Genomic DNA, 19,745 nt, shown 5'->3' with positions numbered 1-19,745 from the left:
TTTGAACCCGTGTCCCCCAGAGGGTCAGCTGGATTACTAGCCCTACGACATTACCACTGGGCCACCCAGGTCAGTGTGCTCCAAGGACAGTCAGAAAAAAATTCAAAAAGGTTACCAGTCTGATCAGCTTGAAAGGACTTTGTGACGGCTGTGTTAACTGCTCCGTATTCAATAAACACTAAGACTGCTCTCTAAAACCCATTTCTTTATTAGTTAACGTATATTGAAGCCTGTTGCTTAAAACCACTCGGGCGCGAGTCAGAAGGAGGAGATAGTTACTGGACTGACAACCCTTCGTCGTGATCATCGGCACGAGAAATCCACTAATCCTTTGGCTGGACATTGTGCTCTCTGAGAAGTGTCACTGGGACATACTTTTCTGTTACGGGCACCAGACACCATCCTGTGCTGCTGACGGTCCACTCACCACTGTCTGCCAGGAGGGCATGAAGTCCGCACTCTGGCGCACGCGTTCGAATATCTTCTGGAGCTGAGGGTTGATGAAACTGCTGTCTGTGGGGAGAGAAAATCGATCTTGTGAAAGCGGCGTCTCAGCCCACAGTCTGGCAGACTTGTCAGCGCATATCCTGAATTGCCAGGGCACGGGAGTGAGCCATTCAGCCCCTCGCGCCTGCCCTGACACTCCACGCCATCATGGTCGATCCGTTTCTTAACTCCATTCACCCATCTTGGTACCACCTATCTTGGTACCACGTGTCTTAATTAGTTGACCAAAAGGACATTCGAATAGATAGGTTGATGTGATCAGCACAGGGTCGATGGCCGAAGGGCCTCATTCCGTGCTGGAAGACTCTATGACTCTGGACAAATGATAAGAGAAGATGGGCGATGTGATGCCCCGAAGGCAGGAGAAGGATGCAGATAGTCAGAAATAATTGTGCGAAGGGGAAGGGTGTGGAAACAGCAAGAAATCTCAAGCTTGCAACATGGGAAAAAAAAACAAGACACTTAATTCAATCCACTTTCCTGGCTGCCGCAGACGGGGGGGGGGGGGGGAAAGGCAGCGATAGGTCGCTTGCAAGGCCAGTGTTGAGTTGTTCCTATCGGGTTAGTTTTATTAACATTTGCTATTCGTGTCGGCCTCAACATTAAATGGCAACACTGAGGATTCCAGGTGAGTGAGTGGCAACAGAAAATGCTGGAAATTCTCAGCAGGTCAGGCGGCATCCGAAAATGAAATGAAAATCACTTATTGTCACGAGTAGGCTTCAATGAAGTTACTGTGAAAAGCCCCTAGTCGCCACATTCCAGCGCCTGTTCGGGGAGGCTGTTACGGGAATCGAACCGTGCTGCTGGCCTGCCTTGGCCTGCTTTAAAAGCCAGCGCTTTAGCCCAGTGTGCCCTCAACCCCATCCCACACCCTCTCTTTTGTTCTCCTTCCTACCTGCACCCCTCCCCACCTTCTCTCGCTGGCTGGGGGGGGGGGGGGGGGGAGTTGAGTTGGTCAGGCAGGAGAGGAGACACACACTGGGTATCCCGAGAAGGCGAGGGTGAACGTGAGAATGAAAACGCACCTTGAATGCTCAGCATCTGCCCAATCTTCAGAGCTGCCCCTCGCACCTTGCACAGCGTGTCGACGATGCGCTCCGCGTTAGCCTCCGATAGGAAGGGGCTGGAGTCCAGTAGCCCTTCATTCCCTTCGGTCAAGACAAGCACATCGGAGGATTAGTACAGTACGGAACAACTGAAACGTCCCTCTAACTGCCCAGATTAAGGAGTAAACATTTTGAAACGTGGAGATATTTAGTCAATTTATTTAGCAGCCAAGTTGTAACGGTGAGACTGAATTGTACAGTGCAGGAGAATGGCCATTCGGCCCATTGTGTTTGTGCTAGCTTCGTAGAAACTACCTGACTGGTCCCTTTGCTCCTCTCTTCCATTTCTTCAAGCAAATCCATCTTCAGCTTGGAGGGCTGACAAAGACCTGACCCCTACACTTACCACCTGGAAAGCTCTAAGCTCTGGATAAACCTTACCTTGGGGTTGCGAGGGTGGTGGGGGGCAGGAAGAAAGTGAAGGGCGACTGAGTGAGCAAGACCGGCGACTCAGTAGACACCCACCCCCACAGTTTAACATCAGCTGGGCGCTTGCCGTCTACGCAGTGGCAAACGGTCACTTGCTGAGATACGAGGGGGCGATCGACACCCAGTGAACCGGAGGAGGGAGGGAGGGAGAAAGCTTAGCCAGCATCGCCCACCTTACTCGAGAACCATCAGGACAAAGAGTTCAGAGGCTGAGATCTCACCTCTCGACGCCCGGCTCCCGCTCACTGACTTTTTGGCAACTTCCGCCAATGCACTGAGTCCCAAGCTGACCGCCAAACCTGCCAATGGAAGCACAATGGATGTCAAAACATCCCGCCGTCCTGGGGCTTAAACGCCAAGGGAAGGGGCAAAGTGTAGCGGGTCTTGCCTACCTCCAAAGTTTGCCAAGCGGCTGATCCGCGAAGAGGGCACTTTTCTTTCGCGAGCTTGTTCACTTAACTGCATTAAAAAAAAGGGAGAAAATAACAGGTCAGAAGCTTGTCACGCTGGGCATTGATCTGTTATCAGGCTTTCAACCCCTCCTTGCCCTTCCCTAAAAGGTGCTGCCTCAATTAAGTATTGAAATAGAGATCAGCCAAGGTCTGTTTGTAGATAGCACAGTTGCCTCACGGCGCCAGGGTCAATTCCCGGCTTGGGGTCACTGTCCGTGCGGACTCTGCACGTTCTCCCCGTGTCTGCGTGGGTTCCCTCCGGGTGCTCCGGTTTCCTCCCACAGTCCAAAGATGTGCAGGTTAGGTGGATTGGCCGTGCTAAATTGCCCTCAGTGTTACAAAAAGGTAAGGTGGGTTATTGGGATAGAGTGGAGGTGTGGGCTTAGGTGGAGTGTTCTTTCCAAGGGCCGGTGCAGACTCGATGGGCCGAATGGCCTCCTTTTGCACTGTTAATTCTATGATTCCTCACCATTTGTCTCGGAGCCTTGGACGGGCTCCATTTATCGCTGCTCTGCTTCGTGTTCCTGGCCTTGGCAATGTCCTCGGGTGTCAGGCTCCTCACCGAAGCCTCGTCATGGAGAAACCTCGTTCCAGGGCCTGCTAGCAAGGAAAAGTTCCTGCTGCTCTCCCTGAACCCACTGCCTGCTGGGCGGCCCAACACAGGGTGTCCCTCCTTCTTGCCACCATGCGATGAGCCCTCATCCCACCGGTCACCAGCTGCCTCCTGGCTCCCTGCCCCCACATGGTCGTCACAACGTCCCGGGGCCATTTCGGAGGCAAGGTTCCATCGTGATGCCTCATCTTCTCCGTCAAAGGGAAGGTGGTCCTCTTTAAATTCTCGCTCTCCTACCTAAAAACCAAGAACAAAAGAATAGATCACAGATTGGCCACTTCCTGCTTCTTCGTCTCCAAAATGGTTCACAACTGAGATTGAGGGTTTCTGAAATATGAAATGGAGTGAGATGGGCCAGCCACGCCAACTCCCCATTGCCAGGGACTGAACAACTCCCAACAACCATGGGTGTTGTCATGGGCCAGGGTTTAGAGAACCCCAAAGTGTATCATGGAGTTCATCTGACCCACAACTTTTACTAGATTGTGGTATGGGGAGCACACGGCCCACTCTACAGGTATGGTACAGCAGAAATCGAAAAGTATTTTTTAAAGCAAAACAATGTTTATTCTATGAACTCAAGTTAACCTTTTTAAAACATACAGTGAACATCTTAGCAACCATCAATTCAAATACAACCCCCAAAGACTACAACACTTTGTAAACCTTTAAGCTTTCCTTTTTAACATCCATACGATTTAAAAACAAAACCTTTATCAGCAGCACATCAACATTTAGAATTTTGAATTCACCAAATTCACGGTAGCATTGTGGACAGCACAATCGCTTCACAGCTCCAGGGTCCCAGGTTTGATTCCGGCTTGGGTCGCTGTCTGTGTGGAGTCTGCACATCCTCCCCGTGTGTGCGTGGGTTTCCTCCGGGTGCTCCGGTTTCCTCCCACAGTCCAAAGATGTGCAGTTTAGGTGGATTGACCATGATAAATTGCCCTTAGTGTCCAAAATTGCCCTTAGTGTTGGGTGGGGTACTGGGTCATGGGGATAGGGTGGAGGTGTTGACATTGGGTAGGATGCTCTTTCCAAGAGCCGGTGCAGACTTGATGGGCCGAATGGCCTCCTTCTGCACTGTAAATTCTATGTAAAAAAAATGGGCTGGTTTAGCTCACCGGGCTAAATCGTTGGCTTTTAAAGCAGGCCAGCAGCACGGTTCGATTCCCGTACCAGCCTCCCCGGACAGGCGCCCAAATGTGGCGACTAGGGGCTTTTCACAGTAACTTCATTGAAGCCTACTTGTGACAATAAGCGATTTTCATTTTTTCATGATCAAGAGATAGTCTTTTCATGGCAGAGAGAACAGCAGTACATCTGCTCTGTCTGGCTTCAGCTCCAACACTGAAAACAAAACTAAAACACACCCTGCAGCAAACAGCCTAAAACAAAAGTAAAAAGCTGACAGACAGCCCAGCTCCACCCACACCCTGACATCACTGATAAACACCCATTTCTTAAAGGTACTCTCACATGACAGTGTATCTGTAGTCTAAAGCGCAGCAGTGCACAGACTGAGGGCAGCAAAGGTCCTCTGAAGGCGCTTCAATAGCGGAAGTAAAGTCCAAGCCCAAATACAGTAATTTATGTATTTTTTTTAATTTTCCCAATTAAGGGGCAATTTAGCGTGGCCAATCCACCTACTCTGCACATCATTGGGTTGTGGGGGTGAGACGCGCGCAGACACGGGGAGAATGTGCAAACTCCTCACGGACAGTGACCCAGATCCGGCATTGAGCCCGGGTCCTCGTCGCTGAGCGGCAGCAGTGCTAACCACTGCACCACCGTGCCTCCCCCAACAGAGTAATAATGGATACCTGATAAAGCGTGTGTGAAAGAGTACTTAGGATTTGTCAATGCCAGGTACTGACCATCTCCCCTAAGGGCCCAGGTTTAAACTGGCAAAAGCAGCAAATGGGCAGCATGGTGGCACAGTGGTTAGCACGGCTGCCTCACGGTGCCAGGGACCCGGGTTCGATTCCGGCCTCGGGTGACTGTGTGGAATTTGCACGTTCGCCCCGCGTCTGTGTGGGTTTCCTCCGGGTATTCTGGTTTCCTCCCACAGTTCTGGTTTAGCACACTGGGCTAAATCGCTGGCTTTTTAAGCAGACCCAGGCAGGCCAGCAGCACGGTTCAATTCCCGTACCAGCCTCCCCGAACAGGCGGCGGAATGTGGCGACTAGGGGCTTTTCACAGTAACTTCATTGACGCCTACTCGTGACAATAAGCGATTTTCATTTTCATTTCAGTTCATTGATGTGAAGGTAAGGTGAGGTTATGGGGATAGGGCGGGGGAGTGGTCCTAGGTGGGGAGCTCTTTCAGAGGGTCGGTGCAGACTCCATGGGCCGAATGGCCTCCTTCGGCACTGTTGGGATTCTGGGATTCTATTCTTAAAGCAAAACGTGCAGAAAAGTTTTGCGCAGCGAGTGGTTCGAGTCATAGAGGTCTCCAGCCACATTGTTTTGGGTTGTCGGGGGGTGAAACCCACGCAGACACGGGGAGAATGTGCAAACTCCACACGGATAGTGTCCCAGGGTCGGGATTCTACACCGGGTCCTCAGCGCCGCAGTCCCAGTGCTAACCACTGCGCCACCGAGCCACCCACATCGAACTCCTTCTTAAATTGTTCTGTGGGTCTCTGCTTCCATCACCCTCTGGGTAAAAAAAGCATTTCCATCACCCTCTGGGTAAAAAAGCATTTCCTCACATCCCCTCTAAACCTCATGCCTCTGTCCTTAAATCTCTGCCCCCCCCCCCCCCCGCTTATAGACCTCCCCACCAAGGGGAAAAGATTCTTCCTGTCTACTCTTATCTATGCCTCTTATAATCTTATACATCTCAATCTTTTGTTTTAAGGGGCAATTTAGCGTGGTCAATCCACCTACCCTGCACATCTTTGGGTTGTGGGGGGGTGCGAGCCAGTGGAAGTACAATGGGCGCATGCCCCCCCCCCCCCCCCCCCAGAATTGTAACAATGCTGCGATTCTATGAAAAGACTTGCATCTATGCCTTCTGCACGGCAAAATGTTCCAGAGAACTTTAGCGCCAGTTAAGGACTCTTTGAAGGGCAGTCACTGTTGTAATGTCGGATACGGGGAACCAATTTGCTCGCAGTAAGCTCCCACTATTGGAAATTACTCATTTTACTCGTGCCAGGTACCTGGTGTATTGCCAGCATTTATTGCCCGTCTCTAAACATAATCCAGAAACAGTGGTGGCAATGGGGGGGGGGGCTTGTTAGGCCATCGGGGGGGGGGGGGGGGGGGGGGGGGGGGGGCATTTAAGAATTGACAATGGGTTTGGAGTCATAGAATTTATAATGCAGAAGGAGGCCATTCGGCCCATCGAGTCTGCACCGGCTCTTGGAAAGAGCACCCTACCCAAGGTCAACACCGCCACCCTATTCCCATAACCCAGTCACCCCACCCAACACTAAGGGCAATTTTGGACACTATGGGCAATTTATCATGGCCAATCCACCTAACCCTGCACATCTTTGGACTGTGGGAGGAAACCGGAGCACCCGGAGGGAACCCACGCACACACGGGGAGAACGTGCTGACTGCGCACAAGCCGGGAATCGAACCAGGGACCCTGGAGCTGTGAAGCAATTGTGCTATCCACAATGCTACCGTGCTGCCCCCAAGTCACATGGAGAAATGTCCCAGTGCCACAGTGGAGTTTGCACTCATGTCTCTGGGATACTTGTGAATAACTAGTGACAGAGGCGCTGTGCTACTGGGACCCATGACTGGATAATCGTGTTTTTCTGATGTTGATTGAGGGATAAATACTGGCCAGGAGACCGGGGAGGATTCCCCTGATCTGGTGGGACCTTGTAAATCTGCCTGAGACGGCAGACACCTCAGCTTAATGTGTCATCCGAAAGTTGGCACCTCAGACAGTGCGGCACTCCCTCAATACCATATTGGACGTGTCAGCCGGGATTTTGCTTTCCGCATTTTGGGGAGTTTGAAGCCACAGCCATCTGATTTGGAAGCGAGCCCAAGCAGTCAAATTGCCTACCGAGGGAATTCCTTCCCGACTTTGGCTAGAACGAAAGATAAGACCGCCACAATCGAGCCGTTACCTGCCGTTTGACGAGGAAAGAACTGACACATTGTTCCGCAGAGACCTGGGTCCTCCTCAGACCAGCGCCCAGCACGGATCCGCACACAGCCAGCCTCAGCTCATCACCCTGTTTCTCCGTGAAAGCCTTACCCACCCGCACGGCACCCCACAGCACCTTGGTCACCTCAGTTAACATCTGTAACAGCATAAACATCAACCGTTAAGATAGGAGAAGTGGGCAGCACAGTGGGTTAGCAATGCTGCCTCATGGCGCCGAGGTCCCAGGTTCGATCCCGCCTCTGGGTCACTGTCCGTGTGGAGTTTGCACATTCTCCCCGTGTCTGGTGTGAGTTTCGCCCCCACAACCCAAAGATGTGCAGGGTAGGTGGATTGGCCGCGCTAAATTGCCCCTTAATTGGAAAAAATGAATTGGGTACTCTAAATTTATTTTTTTAAAAGATAGGAAGAGGAAAAGAACTATTGGGTAAACACTCCCAGAGAGGAGGTGCAAAGACACACCTCCCCTCTGTCCTGCAACAGGAACAGGAGGCCATTTAGCTCCTGGAGCTTGTTCCTGCCACCGTTCAATTAGACGCTGCTCGTCTCCTACATTCCATTCACTGGTTCGCTGTAGTTTTATTTATTCGTTCCTGAGCCAGCATTTATTGCCCATCCCTAATTGCCTTTGAGGGGACAGGCATTGCTGTGGGTCTGAAGTCACGCAATAGCCAGACCGGGTAAGGACAGATTCCCTTCCCTAATAATAATAATCTTTATTATTGTCACAAGTAGGCTTACATTAACACTGCAATGAAGTTACTGTGAAAAGCCCCTAATCGCCACATTCCGGCGCCTGTTCGGGTACACAGAGGGAGAATTCAGAATGTCCAATTCACCTAACAAGCAGTGAACCAGATGGGTTTTTACAGCAATTGGCAATGGTTTCATGTTCATTGTTAGACTTTTAACTCCATATTTTTATCAAATTCGAATTTCACTATCTGCAGTGGCAGGATTTGAACCCAGGACCCCAGAGCATTACTCTGGCTCGCTGGTTTACTAGTCCAGTGACAGTACCACAGCACCATCACCTCCCCCCAACCCTTAAATAACTATTGATCTCAAAAGTCTCCAAAGCTCCAAATGGCCATCAGCTCCAGGAACAACTGACCCTCACAGTACCCGGCTGTATCCACACCCTGACCCACCTTCACCAGTCACCCGAGTGCTGGGAGGGTGTGGTAGTCCCCGTGCTGGGCGGGGTGAGCTCAGTGCATAGGGTAGGGCGTTTTTGCATGGTGGCGAGGAGGGTTCAGTGCCAGGTTGATGCTGGGTGGGGGGGGGGGGGGGTGGGGGGGAACCTGGGTGCTATGTGGGAGGGTAGTCCCCTGTGCTGGACCTGGGTGCTGGATAGGGGCGGGGGGCTGGGTGCTGGTTAGGGTGGGGGGGGGGGGGAAGAGAACCTGGGTGCTGAACAGGGTGGGGGGGGGAACCTGGGTGCTGGGCAGGGTGGGGGCAGGGGGCTGGATAGGGTGGGGGGGTCTGGGTGCTGGATAGGGTGGGGGGGCTGGGTGCTGGATAGGGTGGGGGGGCTGGGTGCTGGATAGGGTGGGGGTGCTGGGTGGGGGGGCTGGGGCTGGGGGGTGGGAGGGCTGGGTGCTGGGTGGGGGGGGGCTGGGTGCTGGGTGGGGGGGGCTGGGTGGGGGGGGCTGGGTGCTGGGTGGGGTCACTGGGTGCTGGGTGGGGGCACTGGGTGCTGGGCTGGGTGCATGGGGCTGGGTCTGGGTGCTGGATAGGGTGGGGGGCTGGGTGCTGGATAGGGTGGGGGGCTGGGTGGGGGGGGGCTGGGTGCTGGGTGGGGGGGGCTGGGTGCTGGGTGGGGGGCTGGGTGCTGGGGGCTGGGTGCTGGGTGGGGGGACTGGGTGGGGGGGCTGGGAGGGCTGGGTGCTGGGTGGGGGGGGGCTGGGTGCTGGGTGGGGGGGGCTGGGTGCTGGGTGGGGGGGCTGGGTGCTGGGGGCTGGGTGCTGGGTGGGGGGACTGGGTGGGGGGGCTGGGAGGGCTGGGTGCTGGGTGGGGGGGGCTGGGGGCTGGGTGGGGGGGGCTGGGTGTTGGGTGGGGGGGGCTGGGTGCTGGCTTGGGGGGGGGGGGGGGGGGTCACGGGCCCGGGCCCAGGCACCCGCACCCGCACCCGCACCCGCACCCACCCCACCCCACCCCACCCCACCCGGCCCCTCAGATGAACAATAGCAGCATCCGCACCATCGAGGCCTCGCTCCGGGTGAGCGGCTCCTGTCCGGGTTCCGCTCCCTCAGCTCCGGCCCTGCCAGGCCTCGGGAACAGCTCCGCCCCCTCCCTACTGATAGACAGCTCCCTCCACCAATCACCGCCCGGCTCTTCCAATCCCGCCCTCTCGCCGCTGACAGACAGCTCCCTCCACCAATCACCGCCCGGCTCTTCCAGTCCCGCCCCCTCACCGCTGACAGACAGCTCCCTTCACCAGTCAACGCCCAGCCCGTACCGTCCCGCCCCATCCTTGCTGACGGACAGCTCCCTTCACCAATCACAACCCGGTTCTCCCAATCCCGCCCCCTCCTCGCTAACAGACAGCTCCCACCACCAATCACAACATGGCTTTCCCAATCCCGTCCCCTCCCTGCTCCCACTACCAATCATCAGCGGGAATCCTACGGTCCCGCCTTTTTGCACTGACTGACTTCACCTTCCAGCACAGGAACAGGCCCTTCGGCCCTCCAGGCCTGTGCTGACCATCTAAACTACCCTTCCTGGATCCATGTCCCTCTATTCCCATCCTATTCATGTTTTTGTCAAGATGCCCCTTAAACTTCATTATCGTCCCTGCTTCCACCACCTCCTCCGGCAGCGAGTTCCAGGCACCCACTACCCTCTGTGTAAAAAACCTGCCTCATACATCTCCTCTAAACCTTGCCCCTCGCACCTTAACCTATGCCCTCTAGTAATTGACCCCTCTACCCTGGGAAAAAGCCTCTGACGATCCACTCTGTCTATGCCCCTCATAATTTTGCAGACCTCTATCAAGTCGCCCCTCAACCTCCGGCGTTCCAGTGAGAACAAACCAAGTTTATTGAACCGCTCCTCATAGCTAATGCCCTCCATGCCAGGCAACATTCTGGTAAATCTCTTCTGCACCCTCTCTAAAGCCTCCACATCCTTCTGGTAGTGTGGCGACCGGAATTGAACACTATACTCCAAGTGTGGCCTAACTAAGGTTCTATACAGCTGCAACATGACTTGCCACTTCTTATGCTCAATGCCCCGGCCAATGAAGGCTAGCATGCCGTATGCCTTCTTGACTACCTTCTCCACCTGTGTTGCCCCTTTCAGTGATCTGTGGACCTGTACACCAAGATCTCTCTGACTGTCAATACTCTTGAGGGTTCTACCATTCATTGTATATTCCCTACCAGTATTAGACCTTCCAAAATGCATTATCTCACATTTGTCCAGATGACCACACTGAGGGAGAATTCACCTAACAGCACGTCTTTCAGGACTTGTGGGAGGAAACTGGAGCACCCGGAGGAAACCCACACAGACACGGGGAGAACGTTTAAATGTTATCCCTGAATCCAGTGATGAGCAATCCTTCCTGAATCCATTCATCACTGGATGTGGGGGTCGCGGGTTAGACCAGCATTTATCCCCCATCCCTAATTGCCCTTTGAGAAAGTGGTGGTGAGCCGCCTTCTTGAGCCGCAGCAGTCCGAGTGGTGTAGGTACATCCACAGTGCTGTTAGGGAGGGAGTTCCAGGGTTTTGACCCAGCGACAGTGAAGGAACGGCCGATATATTTCCAAGTCAGGGTGGTGAGCAGCTCGGAGGGGAATCTCCAGGTGGTGGTGTTCCCCATGTGTCTGCTGCCCCTTGTCCCTCTAGATGGTCACGGTATGGATATGGACGATGTGGTGGCACAGTGTTGTCTACATGGACTTTTGTAAGGCTTTTGACAATCCCACATAGGAGGTTGATGAAGAAGGTAAGAGCTCATGAGATCCAGGGCAATTTGGCAAACTGGATCCAAAACTGTCTGAGTGGTAGGAGGTTGTTTTTGTCTAATATAATCTTTATTTGTGTCACAAGTAGGCTTATATTACATTGTGACTGGAAGCCTGTATCTTGTGGTGTTCCACAGGGATCGGTGCTGGGTCCCCTGCTGTGTGTAGTGTATATCAATGATCTGGATGTGAATGTAGGAGGTATGATCAGCAAGTTCGCAGATGACATAAAAATTGGTGGTGTGGTAAATAGTGAGGAGCAAAGCCTCAGATTACAGGACGATATAGACCAGTGCTCTTCAAAGTCGGGCGCGCGGCCCGCGGGTGGGTCGCGAGCGGGTGTTGGGAGGGTCGCGACGCTCTCGATTGTGACAATCCCCACGTAGCAGTCGGCTTTTCATAACGCCGGCTGCAAGCGGCCGTGAACATGTTAAAAAAAAAATTTGGCCGGATTGCGCATGCGCAGTGCGGTTGTTATTTTTTTAAACGGTTGCAGCTTTTTGTTTTACAAGTTCTGTAGTGGTTTTTATTCATTTATTTTATTCATTTAATTTTTATTTTTTTCATTTATTTTACTCATTTTATTTTTTATTATAAGTTCGGGGGGGGTTATTTGATAAATTTTACAGGAAAAAAATGCAGAACTTTGGACAGATAGAGACTCCAAACTTTCCGACACCGGAAGGCTTCACCTTCATCCAACAGGTTCCATTGGAGGGGGGTGTCCGAGGGCCAAAGGGACCCAAAACCATTTCCTCCATTTTTGTCAGCAGCAAACAAGGTAAGAGAAAATGGTGGGTCGCTCAGGTCGGCCGGTGTGGGTCGCTCAGGTCGGCCGGTGTGGGTCGCTCAGGTCGGCCGGGGTGGGTCGCGAAGGTCGGCCGGTGTGGGTCGCTCAGGTCGGCCGGGTTGGGTCCCGAAGGTCGGCCGGGTTGGGTCCCGAAGGTCGGCCGGCGTGGGTCCCGAAGGTCGGCCGGGTTGGGTCGCCAAGGTCGGCCGGGTTGGGTCGCGAAGGTCGGCCGGGTTGGGTCCCGAAGGTCGGCCGGGTTGGGTCCCGAAGGTCGGCCGGGTTGGGTCCCGAAGGTCGGCCGGCGTGGGTCGGGAAGGTCGGCCGGGTTGGGTCGCTAAGGTCGGCCGGGTTGGGTCGCGAAGGTCGGCCGGCGTGGGTCGCCAAGGTCGGCCGGCGTGGGTCCCGAAGGTCGGCCGGGTTGGGTCGCGAAGGTCGGCCGGGATGGGTCGCGAAGGTCGGCCGGGTTGGGTCCCGAAGGTCGGCCGGATTGGGTCCCGAAGGTCGGCCGGGTGGGTACCGAAGGTCGGCCGGGTTGGGTCGGGAAGGTCGGCCGGGTTGGGTTGCTAAGGTCGGGCGGGTTGGGTCGCGAAGGTCGGCCGGCGTGGGTCGCGAAGGTCGGCCGGCGTGGGTCGCTAAGGTCGGCCGGGTTGGGTCGCGAAGGTCGGCCGGCATGGGTCGCGAAGGTCGGCCGGGTTGGGTCCCGAAGGTCGGCCGGCGTGGGTCGCGAAGGTCGGCCGGGTTGGGTCCCGAAGGTCGGCCGGGTTGGGTCCCGAAGGTCGGCCGGGTTGGGTCGCGCAGGTCGGCCGGCGTGGGTCGCGCAGGTCGGCCGGTGTGGGTCGCGCAGGAAGGTCGGCCGGGTTGGGTCCCGAAGGTCGGCCGGCTTGGGTCGCGAAGGTTGGCCGGGTTGGGTCGGGAAGGTCGGCCGGCGTGGGTCGCGAAGGTCGGCCGGGTTGGGTCGCGAAGGTCGGCCGGCGTGGGTCGCGAAGGTCGGCCGGGTTGGGTCGCGAAGGTCGGCCGGCGTGGGTCGCGAAGGTCGGCCGGCGTGGGTCGCGAAGGTCGGCCGGGTTGGGTCGCGAAGGTCGGCCGGGTTGGGTCGGGAAGGTCGGCCGGGTTGGGTCGCGAAGGTCGGCCGGTGTGGGTCGCTCAGGTCGGCCGGGTTGGGTCCCGAAGGTCGGCCGGGTTGGGTCCCGAAGGTCGGCCGGCGTGGGTCCCGAAGGTCGGCCGGGTTGGGTCGCCAAGGTCGGCCGGGTTGGGTCGCGAAGGTCGGCCGGGTTGGGTCCCGAAGGTCGGCCGGGTTGGGTCCCGAAGGTCGGCCGGGTTGGGTCGCCAAGGTCGGCCGGCGTGGGTCGGGAAGGTCGGCCGGGTTGGGTCGCCAAGGTCGGCCGGGGTGGGTCGCCAAGGTCGGCCGGGTTGGGTCGCCAAGGTCGGCCGGCGTGGGTCGCGAAGGTCGGCCGGGTTGGGTCGCGAAGGTCGGCCGGGATGGGTCGCGAAGGTCGGCCGGGATGGGTCCCGAAGGTCGGCCGGATTGGGTCCCGAAGGTCGGCCGGGTGGGTACCGAAGGTCGGCCGGGTTGGGTCGGGAAGGTCGGCCGGGTTGGGTTGCTAAGGTCGGCCGGGTTGGGTCGCGAAGGTCGGCCGGCGTGGGTCGCGAAGGTCGGCCGGCGTGGGTCGCTAAGGTCGGCCGGGTTGGGTCGCGAAGGTCGGCCGGCGTGGGTCGCGAAGGTCGGCCGGGTTGGGTCCCGAAGGTCGGCCGGCGTGGGTCGCGAAGGTCGGCCGGGTTGGGTCCCGAAGGTCGGCCGGGTTGGGTCGCGCAGGTCGGCCGGCGTGGGTCGCGCAGGTCGGCCGGTGTGGGTCGCGCAGGAAGGTCGGCCGGGTTGGGTCCCGAAGGTCGGCCGGCTTGGGTCGCGAAGGTTGGCCGGGTTGGGTCGCCAAGGTCGGCCGGCGTGGGTCGCGAAGGTCGGCCGGGTTGGGTCGCCAAGGTCGGCCGGCCTGGGTCGCGAAGGTCGGCCGGGTTGGGTCGCGAAGGTCGGCCGGCGTGGGTCGCGAAGGTCGGCCGGCGTGGGTCGCGAAGGTCGGCCGGGTTGGGTCGCGAAGGTCGGCCGGGTTGGGTCGGGAAGGTCGGCCGGGTTGGGTCCCGAAGGTCGGCCGGGTTGGGTCCCGAAGGTCGGCCGGGTTGGGTCCCGAAGGGCGGCCGGGTTGGGTCCCGAAGGTCGGCCGGGTTGGGTCCCGAAGGTCGGCCGGGTTGGGTCGCGCAGGTCGGCCGGCGTGGGTCGCGCAGGTCGGCCGGTGTGGGTCGCGCAGGAAGGTCGGCCGGGTTGGGTCCCGAAGGTCGGCCGGCTTGGGTCGCGAAGGTCGGCCGGGTTGGGTCGCCAAGGTCGGCCGGGTTGGGTCGCGAAGGTCGGCCAGGTTGGGTCGCTAAGGTCGGCCAGGTTGGGTCGGGAAGGTCGGCCGGGTTGGGTCCCGAAGGTCGGCCGGGTTGGGTCCCGAAGGTCGGCCGGGTTGGGTCCCGAAGGGCGGCCGGGTTGGGTCCCGAAGGTCGGCCGGGTTGGGTCCCGAAGGTCGGCCGGGTTGGGTCGCGCAGGTCGGCCGGCGTGGGTCGCGCAGGTCGGCCGGTGTGGGTCGCGCAGGAAGGTCGGCCGGGTTGGGTCCCGAAGGTCGGCCGGCGTGGGTCGCGAAGGTCGGCCGGGTTGGGTCGCCAAGGTCGGCCGGGTTGGGTCGCGAAGGTCGGCCAGGTTGGGTCGCTAAGGTCGGCCAGGTTGGGTCGCTAAGGTCGGCTGGGTTGGGTCGCCAAGGTCGGCCGGGTTGGGTCGCCAAGGTCGGCCGGGTTAGGTCGCCAAGGTCGGCCGGCGTGGGTCCCGAAGGTCGGCCGGGTTGGGTCGCGAAGGTCGGCCGGGTTGGGTCGGGAAGGTCGGCCGGGTTGGGTCCCGAAGGTCGGCCGGGTTGGGTCCCGAAGGTCGGCCGGGTTGGGTCCCGAAGGTCGGCCGGGTTGGGTCCCGAAGGTTGGCCGGGTTGGGTCCCGAAGGTCGGCCGGGTTGGGTCGCGCAGGTCGGCCGGCGTGGGTCGCGCAGGTCGGCCGGTGTGGGTCGCGCAGGAAGGTCGGCCGGGTTGGGTCCCGAAGGTCGGCCGGCTTGGGTCGCGAAGGTCGGCCGGGTTGGGTCGCCAAGGTCGGCCGGGTTGGGTCGCGAAGGTCGGCCAGGTTGGGTCGCTAAGGTCGGCCAGGTTGGGTCGCGAAGGTCGGCTGGGTTGGGTCGCCAAGGTCGGCCGGGTTGGGTCGCCAAGGTCGGCCGGGTTAGGTCGCCAAGGTCGGCCGGCGTGGGTCCCGAAGGTCGGCCGGGTTGGGTCGCGAAGGTCGGCCGGGTTGGGTCCCGAAGGTCGGCCGGGTTGGGTCGCGATGGTCGGCCGGGTTGGGTCCCGAAGGTCGGCCGGGTTGGGTCCCGAATGTCGGCCGGCGTGGGTCGCGATGGTCGGCCGGCGTGGGTCCTGAAGGTCGGCGGGCGTGGGTCGCGATGGTCGGCCGGGTTGGGTCCCGAAGGTCGGCCGGGTTGGGTCCCGAAGGTCGGCCGGGTTGGGTCGCGAAGGTCGGCCGGCGTGGGTCGCGATGGTCAGCTGGCGTGGGTCCCGAACGTCGGCCGGGTTGGGTCCCGAAGGTCGGCCGGGTTGGGTCGGGAAGGTCGGCCGGGTTGAGTCGGGAAGGTCGGCCGGCGTGGGTCGCGAAGGTCGGCCGTGTTGGGTCGGGAAAGTCGGCCGGGTTGAGTCCCGAAGGTCGGCCGGCGTGGATCGCGAAGGTCGGCCGGGTTGGGTCGCGAAGGTCGGCCGGCGTGGGTCGCGAAGGTCGGCCGGCGTGGGTCGCGAAGGTCGGCCGGCGTGGGTCGCGAAGGTCGGCCGGTGTGGGTCCCGAAGGTCGGCCGGTTGGTAAAAACGGGTTCCCAGAAAAAAAGTTTGAAGAACACTGATATAGACAGTCTGGTTAGAGGGATAGAAGAGTGGTAAATGGAATTTAACCCTGAAAAGTTTGGGCTGATGCACTTTGGGAGGACTAACAAGACAAGGAAATGCACAATGAACAGTCAGACATGAGGAAGTGCAGAGGATCAGAGGGACCTTGAGGTGCAAGTTCACAGATCTCTGAAGGCAGCTGGGCAGGTAGATAAGGTGGTTATGAAGGTCTGTGGGATTAATGCACTTATTAACCGAGGCAGTGACCATGAGAGCCGAGAGGTTATGCTGGAGATGAATACAACACTGGTTAGGCCCCAGCTGGAGTTCTGTGTGCAGTTCTGGTCAGCACACTATCTCCTCTGCACCCTCATGGAGAGGGTGTAGAGGAGATTCACCAGGATGGTTACCTGGGCTGAAGCGTTTCAGCTCTGGAGAGAGGCTGGATAGTCTGGAGTTGTTTTCTCTGGAGCAGAGGGGGCTGAGGGGGGTATCTGATTGAGGTGAATAAAATTATTATAAATAGGGAGGATAGGCAGGTACTTTCCCCCTTGGTGGAGGGATCAATGACCAGGGGGCAGAGATTTAAGGTGCGGGGCAGGAGGTTTAGAGGGGATGTAAACAAAACCTTTTCACCCAGAGTGTGGTGGGAATCTGGAACTCGCTACCTGAAAGGATGGTGGAGGCGGGAACCCTCACAACATTTAAGAAGCGTTTAGATGAGCATTTGAAACACCGCAGCGCACAAGGCAACGGACCGAGTGCTGGGAAATGGGATTAGAATAGTTGGCTGCTATTGGTCAGCCTCGGAGCGATCCAGTAAAAGCTCTACGACTCTACGACACAATGGTTAGCACTGCTGCCTCTCAGCGCCAGAGAATATTGTTCAATTCCAGCCTTGGGCGACTGTGCGGAGTCTGCACGTTCTCCCCGTGTCTGCGTGGGTTTCCTCCGGGTGCTCCGGTTTCCTCCCACACTCCAAAGATGTGACGGTTAGGTGGATTGGCTGATAAATTGCCTCTCAGTGTCCAAATATGTGGGGCCACTGGGTTACAGGGAAAGGGTGGGGGGGAGCTTGGGCCAAGGTAGGTTGCTCTTTCCGAACGTTGATGCAGGCTTGATAGGCCGAATGGCCTCCTTTTGCACTGTGATTCTATGATTGGGAAGGAGTTGTTTAAGGAGCCTTAGTGCGTTCTTGCAGTACATCTTGTAGACGGTACACACGGCTGCTACTGTGCATCGGTAGTGGAGGGAGTTAATGTTTGTGGAAGGGGGAGCAATCAAGCGGGGCTGCTTTGTCCTGGATGGTGTCGAGCTTCTTGAGTGTTGTTGGAGCTGCGCTCATCCAGGCAAGTGGAGAGTCCATCACACTCCTGACTTGTGCCTTGTAGATGGTGGACAGGCTTTGGGGGGGGTCAGGAGGTCATCTCCAGGGTGTTGATAGGGGGGAATTCAGTGATGGGAATACCATTGAATATCAAGGGGTTTGATTCCTCTTATTGGAGATGGTCATTGCCTGGCACTTGTGTGGCGTGAATGTAACTTGCCATTTGTCAGCCCCAAGCCTGGATATTGTCCAGGCCTTGCTGCGTTTGGACAGGGACTGCTTCATTATCTGAGGAGTCGCAAATGGTGCTGAACATTGTACAGTCATCAGCGAACATCCCCACGTCTGATCTTATGATGGAAGGGAGGTCATTGAAGCAGCTGAAGATGGTTGGGGCCCAGGACACGACCCTGAGGAACTCCTGCAGTGATGCCCTGGAGCTGAGATGATTGATGTCCAACCACCACAACCATCTTCCTCTGTGCCGGGTATGACTCCAACTAGCGGAGAGTTTCCCCCTGATTCCCATTGACTCCAGTTTAGCTCGGGCTCCTTGATGCCTCGGTCAAATGCTGCCTTGATGTCAAAGGGCAGTCACTCTCACCTCACCTCTGGCATTCAGCTCTTTTGTCCATGTTTGAACCAAGGCTGGAAAGAGGTCAGGAGCTGAGTGACCCTGGCGGAACCCAAACTGAGGGTCTGTGAGCAGGTTATTGGTGAGTAAGTGCTGTTTGATAGAACTGTTGATGACTCCGCCCATCATGGGGGGGGGGGGGGGGGGGGGGGTGGGGGGTGGGGGGTGGGGGGGGGGGTGGGGGGGGGGGGTGGGGGGGCGGGTGGGGGGGCGGGTGGGGGGGTGGGGGGGGTGGGGGGGGGGTGGGGGTGGGGGGGGGTGGGGGGGTGGGGGGGGGTTGGGGGGGGTGGGGTGGGGGGGGGGGGTGGGGTGGGGGGGGGGTGGGTGGGGGGGGTGGGGGGGTGGGGGGGGGGGAGTGAGAGGCTGGGAACCCACTTGCCAATTGCACTCCAGGGACCCTTTAAATAAACATTTGAAGCAGAGGTCAGAGAGTGTCGCGGCACATTTTGCAGGCGCTACAGTGCTGTTTCGGCAATGTAATTGGATGGCAGTTGTTGTTAGCCCTGTCATCATCTTTATTTTAGAAATTGAGGCACTTAATCTCCATATAGCACCAGTATCCATGGCGACGCAGCCTGTAGTCACAATTAAAAGGGCTTCGGCTGCACAATCAATTTTTTGCCACAAAAGAAAATGGACAATTGCGCCCTCTGGTGGGTAATAAGTGGAATGGCAGCTTTTGTCACCGTTCAAACTATTTTATTTTTCCTCCGCACATTTCAGAATCAGTTTTCAAATTCATTTTATTGAATAGGTTTTCATTTTTATTAAATAAATTTTGAGGACCCAATTCTTTTTTTCCAATTAAGGGGCATTTTAGCATGGCCAATCCACCTAGCCTGCACATCTTTGGGTTGCGGGGTGAAACCCAGGAAGACACGGGGAGAGTGGGCAGCACGGTTGCACTGTGGCTTCACAGCACCAGGGTCTCGGGTTCGATTCCCCGCTGGGTCACTGTCTGTGTGGAGTCTGCACGTTCTCCCTGTGCCTGCGTGGGTTTCCTCTGGGTGCTCCGGTTTCCTCCCACAGTCCAAAGACGTGCAGGTTAGGTGGATTGGCCGCGCTAAATTGCCCCTTAGTGTCCAAAAAGGTTCGGAGGGGTTATTGGGTTACGGGGATAGGGTGGAAGTGAGGGCTTAAGTGGGTCGGTGCAGACTTGATGGGCCGAATGGCCTCCTTTTGCACTGCACTCGATGGGCTGAATGGCCTCCTTCTGCACTGTATGTTCTATGTTCTATGTATGTTCTAATGTGCAAACAGTGACCTGGAGCTGGGATCGAACCCAGGTCCTCGGTGCCATGAGGCAGCAGTGCTAACCATTGTGCCACCGTGTCGCCCCAGGTTTTAACTTTTAGCGGGAGTCGAGTCAATGTTTCTTTGCCATTTTGACATTTACAGTTTTTAAAAGATCCAGGTTTGCTTTCAAGGAATGAGCGCAGTGGTTAACACGCTACCTCCACACACACTGTCTGTGTGGAGTTTGCACGTTCTCCCCGTGTCTACGTGGGTTTCCTCCGGGTGCTCCGGTTTCCTCCCACAAAGATGTGCAGGTTCGGTGGATTGGCCATGATAAATTGCCCCTTAGTGTCCCAAAGGTTAGGTGGGGTTACTGAGTTACGGGGATAGGGTGGAGGCGTGGGCTTAAGCAGGGTGCTCTTTCCAAGAGCCGGTGCAGACTCGATGGGCCGAGTGGCCTCCTTCTGCACTGTAAATTCTCTGAATTGGGTGAAGGAATAGCGAGTTCTGTTTCTGGGTTTGCAGATGACCCGCAGTTTGGAGGAACAGTGATCAGGCAGAGTGAGTGCAGAGCAAAAGGGACAGGTGAGGCAAGCAGACGG

General features: G+C 57.3%; 1 protein-coding gene across 2 annotated transcripts in view; it reads right to left on the bottom strand.

Annotated features, from left to right (window-relative positions):
- Nucleotides 1-19,745, bottom strand: part of coq8b (coenzyme Q8B) — a 59,916-nt gene that overhangs the window by 20,022 nt on the left and 20,149 nt on the right. Inside the window, exons 1-7 of one of the 2 annotated variants that reach the window (XM_038785965.1) lie at nt 9,448-9,552; nt 7,208-7,384; nt 2,967-3,347; nt 2,438-2,504; nt 2,267-2,344; nt 1,536-1,658; nt 428-513 (exon numbers count right to left, since the gene is read on the bottom strand). In XM_038785965.1, coding sequence (XP_038641893.1) covers nt 428-513; nt 1,536-1,658; nt 2,267-2,344; nt 2,438-2,504; nt 2,967-3,347; nt 7,208-7,384; nt 9,448-9,450 — 915 coding nt within the window. In that variant the 5' untranslated portion in view covers nt 9,451-9,552. Of the gene's footprint in view, nt 1-427; nt 514-1,535; nt 1,659-2,266; nt 2,345-2,437; nt 2,505-2,966; nt 3,348-7,207; nt 7,385-9,447; nt 9,553-19,745 lie in introns of those variants that run through there. The other variant, XM_038785966.1, reaches the window with a different exon arrangement.

This window comes from Scyliorhinus canicula, chromosome 27, assembly GCF_902713615.1.
Source record: "Scyliorhinus canicula chromosome 27, sScyCan1.1, whole genome shotgun sequence".
Taxonomy (NCBI): Eukaryota; Metazoa; Chordata; class Chondrichthyes; order Carcharhiniformes; family Scyliorhinidae; genus Scyliorhinus; species Scyliorhinus canicula.
This window is presented reverse-complemented; position numbering and strand designations above follow the sequence as displayed.